A 9,254-nucleotide genomic window follows, 5' to 3' on the forward strand; every position below is an offset into this window, starting at 1 on the left:
TTGAAATTCAAGCAACAACAACGTCAAACTCAGAACTTTTATTAACAAAACCAAAAAAAATACACCATATAGGCCTAATAAAATAACAAATTACTTAGGCTACACAAAGTTTAAATAGGTATATAAAACTGAAAATCAGCAAACACTGTGGAACCAAATAAATAAGAAACATAGAACGTTTATTAGCAAAACGAATAAGAAAGCTTGGAGGCACGGCATATACACCTTGATGTAAAATAAAATAAATAAAATACACAGAGTTTAAATAAAGTAATCAGCAAACACTGTGGAACGAAATAAATAAGAAACAAATGTTTAAAAAAAACTTTCAGTCAATAGGCTTTTCAAAATCTAAAATATTGCCAAACAGGCACCTTTGCATTTCCTTTCTAAACAATCTTCTGCTATCGTCTTGTCTTTCTCACCTCACTCTTGTCAGTCAGCTCGACTCACTCTCCTCACGTGATAAAAAGCTGACTCCTGCTCCGTGGTGCATTGTCGTTCGCGCACGGTTCGGCACGGTGCATTGAGCGTTTAGTTTTTAAAAGTATCTGTCCTCTAACTGAACTAGGTTAAATTATTTTTGTTACTACAAAAAATCTAAACGACGGTGGGAGGCGGTGCCGCGGTAGGCAAATGACGTAACCGGTGTTGCGGTTAACACCGGTATAACCGAAAACACCGTCTATCGCAGCAAGCCTAGCGTAGACCTGCATTTGTCTCTCTTAAGATTTACACTACATGCGTGAATCGGTGGGCGAGGCTAAACAGGCAGTGATGTAGAAGTAGGCGTTGATGATCTTCTGCAGAGGTGGGGTTTAGCCACACTATTACATCATAAAGTGGCACATTCCACAACCTGTCGTTTTGGCTTCAATATAAGCTGTTTTTAGACTAACGAGAAGATTTTGAGTTCTGAAACTTACAGGATGTTTTTATGGTACAATGACCTTATATGTCAAAAGATCAAGGGAATTTTGATTTCATGACCCCTTTAAAGTATAGAATTATCAAGTACTTAGTTGTTAGAATAAATTCTAAAGGTACCTCGGTGAGAGGAAGGCGCTAGCTGAACGAGGAGAGAGGGGTGCAGGCTCGAAGGACCTTAGACCAACAGGAGGCTGGAACACAAATCCCTGAGGGGCAAATGAGGGGGCAGCAGCTTTGGGTTCCTCTTCCTCAGGTCTCAGAGAATCTACTGCGGTGTTCTTTTTCTCAGCAGGCTAAAAATATCCAAGCATAAACATAATTTGCAATTTTCAGAAAATTTAAAGCAAAAGACACATAACAGATCACCTTACCTTATTTTCAATAATTGCCTTCGTGTTGCCTGAGAAAGATAATGAGATCTACTGATTAATGACACATTTTAAATATCCAATAATGCTAGAATGATGCAACATTACTGCCTTCTGAGCAACACTATGGCAATATAAAGCAATATCATGTAAAATATCAGAAAATATGCAAGAAAATAACTATACTTATTACCTTGTACGACTTTCTCTCTGCCTGAAGAGGGCGCTACAGGACCTTTAACAGTTGATCTTGTTTTTGCAGAGCTTGAATCTAAATCACACACAGAATGTGGCTTTCATGCATGTAACGCAAGTTCAGCTCAATAAAAGTCATAGAGGTAAAGCTTTCTGAAAAGCCCAAGGTTTAAAAAGTTACAATAAAACTCACCGGTAACTGGTTTAACCACAGCTGCTGATGTTTTAGCAGCTGATCGTGTGGTTGGAGCTCTTACAGATGGTTCAACTGTAAAAGAAGTAACAACAATAATACTCTGCATGGGGTTCTAATTCAAGAGTACACTACTGTTCAAAAGTTAGGAGTCAGTAAGTGTTTTTTTTTGGTTTTGTTTTTTCAAAGAATTTAACACTTTTGTTAAGCAATGATGCAATAAATTGAAAAAAAAAAATCTATTTCTGTTCATTTGTACTTCCCATTCAAAGAATCCTGTTATGCATAACATAAAAAAAAAAAAACTAAGCACAACTGTTTTAAACATTAATAAAGAATAAAGGTGTGTTCAACTTGAAACGGTGTTACATAGACCGATCGGTGTATGACATCAAAGTACCACGAGAGCTATAGAGAGCAGACGGCTCCGTATGCTTTCGAATCGTTCTCGCAGTACTTTGATGTCATATACAGATCGGTCTGCGCAGCGCCGCGCCACTTCAAATCAAACACATCTTAAGAAATGTTTCTTGAGCACAGCAAATTAGAATGATTTTTAAAGGATCATGTGACACAGAATACTACACTATTTTGCTGCTGAAAATTCAGCACTGCCATCACAGAATAAAATACACTTTAAAATACAATGAAAAAGAAAACAGTTATTTTCAATTGTAATTATATTTAACAATATTATAACTTTTCCTGCATTTCTGTTTATATATAGCCTGGGTGAGCATAAGACTTCTTTCAAAAACATTATTTTTAAATCTTACCGACCTCAAACTTTTGAATAGTACTGAACACATGAAAATGTTAACCTAAAACTACATCTTTTACATCTTCCTAAAATTAAGTAAGTAGATTTACCTGTAGCTACTCTGGTTTTGGTGGTAGTCACAGCTTTCGATTTAGTCTTGGCTGAAGCTCTGGTGGTCAATACATTGTCAACTGTACAAACACAAAGAGTGTTCAACAACAACATGAAGGCACCACAGTTTGTTGATGTGTATGATCTGCATTTGGTAACATGAAAACCTGACGTTAAACAAGCAGAACAAACCTTTCTTTGGAACAGCATGTCTGTCTACTGCTGGCTGTAACATAACAACAGAGGTACATAAACAACAAAGCTTACATGATTTAAAACCGTGACTAGAGAAATTACAAAAAAAATATTATAGCACATATTTAGTCATTATATACAGATTTATTTCCATAAGGGCAAAACAATACATATTACTGTTCTAAAGTTTGGGGTTGGTAAGATTTTTTAAAATTGTTTTAATTAAATTAATTAATTAATAAATGTTTTTTAATCAAATTTTAAAACAATTGTGCTACAGTTGTAATATTTTTGTGGAAACTGTGATACTTTTTTCCAAGATTCTTTGATGAATAGAAAGTTCAAAAGAACTTTGGTAACATTACAAAGTCTTTGCTGAATAAAAGTATTGAAAAAAGTACTGACCCCAAACTTTTGGAAGGTAATATACATAAAGAAAAGCTGATGAGTGGACTTTTTTTCTATGTAGGTCATTGCCTGAGCATCCTGACCAGCTGGACAGGGTTTTTTGGTTCAATCAATGTTGTGAATTTGGGGTGGGTCTACCTGCTTGTTGACCAATGGCAGATGGGGGTATGTTCGGGGAAACATGTTTGAAAACAGACATTATTTCTCTCATTTTTAGTGATGGCAGTGGTGCAGAAATTAGACACTTCAGCTTTTAAATGATACCTTTTGATTCTGCGTCATTGAGCGGGTCACTCGTGTGGACTGGTTAGTTTCTGTGATCTGTCATGATGGGTAATGAGATGGGAAATTAGGTACTCTTCATTAAAGTCTGAGACTGATCGTCTAACTGTTATTCTCATCACTCACTTTGCCTCTGCTTGGTGCAGTAGTGTTTGAAGGCAGATACCCGAGCGGCTGTGGCTTATACAGGCCAACCTTAAACACGCCCTTCTTCTCTTTCTCCCGCTTTTCCTTCTCCTTCTGCAACATCTTGTTTTCTTTGTAACGAGCGAGCATCTTCTTTCTCTCCTCAGCAGCAGCATTTACATCTGTTAAGTACAATTGCAACTACTTAATAAATAAGGCCATGCCAAAACAAACAAAAAAAAAACTATGATATTGACCATTATCTGTCTTTGTTTTTGGTGCTTTGTCTTGGGTGGCCATAAGGCTGGATGCATCCATTGAGAGCTCAATCTCTGGCAGCTGGTCCAGGTGTCTGCGCAGGTTCTGGATCTTCTCTCGGTTCTCTTTCTGAGATTGAGACCTGCGTCTGGACATCTTCAGCCGGATCATAGACACACTGCTGTCCCGCTTGTACAGGTGAGCGAAGCGAGAGTCCATCCTACAAGAATTTACAAGAAGAACATAATTATTAAGCAGTGAGTTTACAGCTTATCTATAAATAGTCTTAGGTCTGTTTTTAAAGAAAATGTAATAATATAACTCTGTATAATAATATACATTTGGCTTAGTTAGGACAGCTTATCTGTAAGGGTTATCAGATTTTACAAGGGAGATTAAACACTTTCATATCTTCATGTGTTTTTGACATCAAAGGCTGTGTTTCCAATCAAACTTAATAGATTTTTATTTTTTTTTGCTGACCTGGTAAGAACATGGATAATGTAACTGTAACTTAACTTTTTGTGTTCAGTCACAGAATGTGTTGGTTTTAGTTAAACAAACAAATAATTACAAATACAACCAAAAATTAAAGCAGCAGAGATGTATCTAAATAAACCCTATTCGCACGGGATTAGTATTATCTGGGGACCTTGTGTGATTTTGAAATTACCCCCCTCCCACATCTGAATTTCGTGTGGTGCATTCGCACGGGATTAAGCGAAGCCTGTGATTTTACTCGAATTTACTGACTTGTCTCCCGGATACCCGGATGTCAAGGCTTTGAGAGTCCCGTTCTATGGTCCAGATGGATTTTTAAAAAAAAGAAACTAATATAGTTTCGTGCGCTGTGTCATTTACATTTCACCAGGTTAAAATAATATCTCAAGCTTTATGCTCGATTTATTTGTAACACATTAACCTCAAAACCTTTTCAGCTTTCTCTTTCTGCAAATTGTATGGTGTAGCGATATGATGACAGCACCCAGAATACTATCAAACACTCCAACGCAGCTCCATTCTTCGCGGAAAATGGATTAAAAGGTGCACAGCAAACAAAAACCTCGAAAAATAATATACGACCCGCCAAATGCTGGCCGAATTACAGAGATGCCGATTCGCACGGGACTAAAATTATCACAGGACCTCGGTGTTCGGCGAACTATGGTAACGTTAGTTCATTTGCGGGGGAATTTTTACTTTACAAATTACAGACATGGCCGATTCGCACGGGATTAAGATCACAGACAACCTCCGCAATTATTACAAATGACTGGAGGTCACCAGGTAATACTAATCCCGTGCGAATAGGGTTTTAAGAAACAAACAAGAGTTGTCATTTTGTTGATATCACTTGTAAAAAGTAAATTCCTAACCGAATCCTTTATAAAGTGATGTGTGCTATTTATATTATATTTGTATCATTTAATTCAAATTTCATTTTGCCTGAATCCACATAGCAACACATTATCACATTATGGTTACTATACCAAAGCAGACACTTTAACTGACGTCTTACACAAGTCGTACACAATGAGATTTTATAGGTCACAGTTTAACACAGTAAGTTTATTTGTTATCCGTCTGATCAAAATAATAAGAGATATTTCTTACCTTTATATTAAGGTGGGTTACGTGAATCAAAAAATACTATATCCAGACACAAATAGATTCGTATTATTTCTATTCAGTAAACAAACGTCTATCTGCCCATCAACGCGAACGGCATGCAAGATGGCGGGCAGGTTTTGAAAAGTGAATACATCTCTTCTGATTGGCTGCTCTGCTACCCAGAAACCTCCATTGATTAGTTAAATTCAGATGACGCGTTATACATCGCCCACTTTCAAATCCCTAGCACTGATGGTCACGCGTGACGTTGCTGCACACTGTATATGGGTGTGTGCGACTCGAAGCGCCGCTGCGCAGACCGATCGGTGTTTGACATTAAAGTACCGCGAGTGGGGACCTTGTGTGATTTTGAAATTATCCCCCCCACATCTGAATTTCGTGTGGTGCATTCGCACGGGATAAGCGATGCCTGTGATTTTACTCGAATTTACTAACTTGTCTCCCGGATACCCGGATGTCAAGGCTTTGAGAGTCCCGTTCTATGGTCCAGATGGATTTAAAAAAAAGAAACTAATATAGTTTCGTGCGCTGTGTCATTTACATTTCACCAGGTTAAAATAATATCTCAAGCTTTATGCTCGATTTATTTGTAACACATTAACCTCAAAACCTTTTCAGCTTTCTCTTTCTGCAAATTGTATGGTGTAGCGATATGATGACAGCACCCAGAATACTATCAAACACTCCAACGCAGCTCCATTCTTCGCGGAAAATGGATTAAAAGGTGCACAGCAAACAAAAACCTCGAAAAATAATATACGACCCGCCAAATGCTGGCCGAATTACAGAGATGCCGATTCGCACGGGATTAAGATCACAGACAACCTCCGCAATTATTACAAATGACTGGAGGTCACCAGGTAATACTAATCCCGTGCGAATAGGGTTTTAAGAAACAAACAAGAGTTGTCATTTTGTTGATATCACTTGTAAAAAGTAAATTCCTAACCGAATCCTTTATAAAGTGATGTGTGCTATTTATATTATATTTGTATCATTTAATTCAAATTTCATTTTGCCTGAATCCACATAGCAACACATTATCACATTATGGTTACTATACCAAAGCAGACACTTTAACTGACGTCTTACACAAGTCGTACACAATGAGATTTTATAGGTCACAGTTTAACACAGTAAGTTTATTTGTTATCCGTCTGATCAAAATAATAAGAGATATTTCTTACCTTTATATTAAGGTGGGTTACGTGAATCAAAAAATACTATATCCAGACACAAATAGATTCGTATTATTTCTATTCAGTAAACAAACGTCTATCTGCCCATCAACGCGAACGGCATGCAAGATGGCGGGCAGGTTTTGAAAAGTGAATACATCTCTTCTGATTGGCTGCTCTGCTACCCAGAAACCTCCGTTGATTAGTTAAATTCAGATGACGCGTTATACATCGCCCACTTTCAAATCCCTAGCACTGATGGTCACGCGTGACGTTGCTGCACACTGTATATGGGTGTGTGCGACTCGAAGCGCCGCTGCGCAGACCGATCGGTGTATGACATTAAAGTACCGCGAGAGCGATTCCACAGCATATTCAAGAGCATATACTCTCGAATCGCTCTCGCGGTACTTTAATGTCAAACACCGATCGGTCTGCGCAGCGGCCACCTATAGATGTTATTACATGATCCACCAGCTGTCTAGGGCATTTCAAATTATGATATTTCTATTTTTGGCAAAACTACAAACAATGAATCCCTTACATTCCAAAATTAAATAAATAAATCACATATGCATACATATGCTGCTCTGTTCGTTAATATTTTTAATGATTGTGTTCAGAAAGGTAAGCCTCTTGCTGAGGATAAAAGTCAAGGTGGATCACCCTGACCAGATGTCCAGCGGATATAATCATACTTTCTGGCTTTTAAACTGTTGGTATGATGCAATTAGCATATTATTCTCCCCGAGTCATGTAAGGTTAATCATTTTCATTCTAGAACCTTCACATTAATGGTTTTAACACTAAATTAAAAGTATGAAAATTAATATAAACCAGAATCAAGTATTTTTACCCCTTAAAGGCTACATAATTGCTGGAATATATGACTTTCAATATGCAAGGAAAATCTGCATTGGATATATTTCACAAGGCTCATGTCTTAATTTGATCAGCGTGAGGCAGTCAGAGGCTTGAAATCCATATTAAAACTGGAGCATGAAAGCAAGGTTATTCAAGATCATATAATTTTAAGAGTGTAGTTGAACAAGAATAGCAACCTTCATTTAATGAAAACTGACATTTATTTTGAAATAATGTATGTTAAACCACGATACTGATGACATGATGGCATTTAAAATAAGAGAAAAAATATAGCTTGACAGATTCATATCCTAAATGTCAACTTAATTGTATCTGTGATAAAACAAATCTGGACAATGGGTATGAAACACAAAAGAGATGGTAGCTGATGGATACTTAAACATGACAATATGTACACACAAACAACTGAAAATAGGTAATTACCGTAAAATTCAGATTTTATAATTACAAGGAAGCAACCACATTTCTGTATAGATTAAATAAAAATCTAAAAAATTGCATGATGTGAAAAATCTTTTTTTTTTTTTTACAATGCAATTATTGCATTACACTGATGCCGTCAGTAAAACCTGAACAGTTGACAGTTTTAGTGTAGTGAAGTAGTCCATGCCCATCATATCTCTTCAGTCCAAGAAAAAAATATTATTGAATTGTGTTGCACACAGCCTTTTCACTTCCTCTGTAACACAAATAGAATCTTGGTGAGAGTTTACGTCAACAGAAATGTTTTTAATACGCTAACTTATAAATTAACTAAACAATTGAGATTAAAAGTTAACTAGTAGATTTTAATAACTTCATACCATTATATCACCTCAATGTGATATAATTAGTTAATCTTTACATACCATTCACTTCAATGAGGTTGGCATTCTTCTGGTTCAAAATGACGTACAGCTCCCTCTGATCAGACTTCTTTCCAACAACCCAGTAATCATCGCTTTTACAATGATTTCCTCGTCCTCATCAACCCTACAAAACACGCACAGACACTGTCTCATTCACTAACCGTGTGGCCTTATAAACATGTTAAAATTAAACTTTATACATAGATATTTAATCTTAAAATCATACACACAAACACATACAGAGAGAGAGAGAGAGAGAGAAAGAAGCGGAAAAGAGCGGTATAGTTCAACCGTTTATTTTTTTTACTGCTATTGCTGCATGTCTTTAGTAGGGCTGGGCAAAAAAAATTGATTTTCCGATTAATCGTTTTTTTAAATGACGTCGATTCGATATAGATTCTCAAAAGCCGCGAATCGATATTTTCCAGTATTTATTTCAGCACACATTTAAAACAAGATCTAATTAACGTGAATCTTATCATTAGTCTTCTCCACTAGATGTCACCCTTATTTACCTTGCGCGATATTACAACAGAAATCCTGTCATCCATTCAGCACTTATCATGGCCATACGCGCAATTCGCAATGCTCAGGTGAAATGCTATAGTAATACTATAAATCTGCGGAAGCATCTGATATCACGCATAAGGCGCCATGATTTCCGCAATGAATGCAATGAATGGCGGCGCACTTTTTTGTTTACTACAAACATACTAAAGCGCGGATGACGCTCGCGGTGTTTGCGGTGTTTTCAGTCTCACTATATGATGATATGAACACGAATGTCATCTCCAGCTGCTCTGAGAGTCACTTCATTAGCATTTTTTACGGTTTCATTTGAGAAAACTACCATCATATCACATACACAGCAGCTGCAAGTTCTTC

General features: G+C 36.9%; 1 protein-coding gene and 1 pseudogene across 4 annotated transcripts in view; both read right to left on the reverse strand.

Annotated features, from left to right (window-relative positions):
* Positions 1–6,787, reverse strand: part of dlgap5 (discs, large (Drosophila) homolog-associated protein 5) — a 12,848-nt gene extending 6,061 nt beyond the window's left edge. For 2 of the 4 annotated variants that reach the window (XM_016533712.1, XM_016533715.1), the window contains exons 1-10: positions 5,441–5,582; positions 3,826–4,046; positions 3,569–3,750; positions 3,425–3,481; positions 2,750–2,783; positions 2,557–2,637; positions 1,687–1,761; positions 1,492–1,569; positions 1,302–1,330; positions 1,048–1,223 (exon numbers count right to left, since the gene is read on the reverse strand). In XM_016533712.1, the coding sequence (XP_016389198.1) occupies positions 1,048–1,223; positions 1,302–1,330; positions 1,492–1,569; positions 1,687–1,761; positions 2,557–2,637; positions 2,750–2,783; positions 3,425–3,481; positions 3,569–3,750; positions 3,826–4,045 (932 nt within the window). In that variant the 5' untranslated portion in view covers position 4,046; positions 5,441–5,582. Of the gene's footprint in view, positions 1–1,047; positions 1,224–1,301; positions 1,331–1,491; positions 1,570–1,686; positions 1,762–2,556; positions 2,638–2,749; positions 2,784–3,424; positions 3,482–3,568; positions 3,751–3,825; positions 4,047–5,440; positions 5,584–6,645 lie in introns of those variants that run through there. The other 2 variants (XM_016533714.1, XM_016533713.1) reach the window with 2 other exon arrangements.
* Positions 6,788–7,702: 915 nt separating this feature from the next.
* Positions 7,703–9,254, reverse strand: part of LOC107724700 (vacuolar fusion protein CCZ1 homolog) — a 19,300-nt pseudogene continuing 17,748 nt past the window's right edge.

Source organism: Sinocyclocheilus rhinocerous, unplaced genomic scaffold, assembly GCF_001515625.1.
Source record: "Sinocyclocheilus rhinocerous isolate Xijiao unplaced genomic scaffold, SAMN03320098_v1.1 scaffold1026, whole genome shotgun sequence".
In the NCBI taxonomy this organism is placed as follows: Eukaryota; Metazoa; Chordata; class Actinopteri; order Cypriniformes; family Cyprinidae; genus Sinocyclocheilus; species Sinocyclocheilus rhinocerous.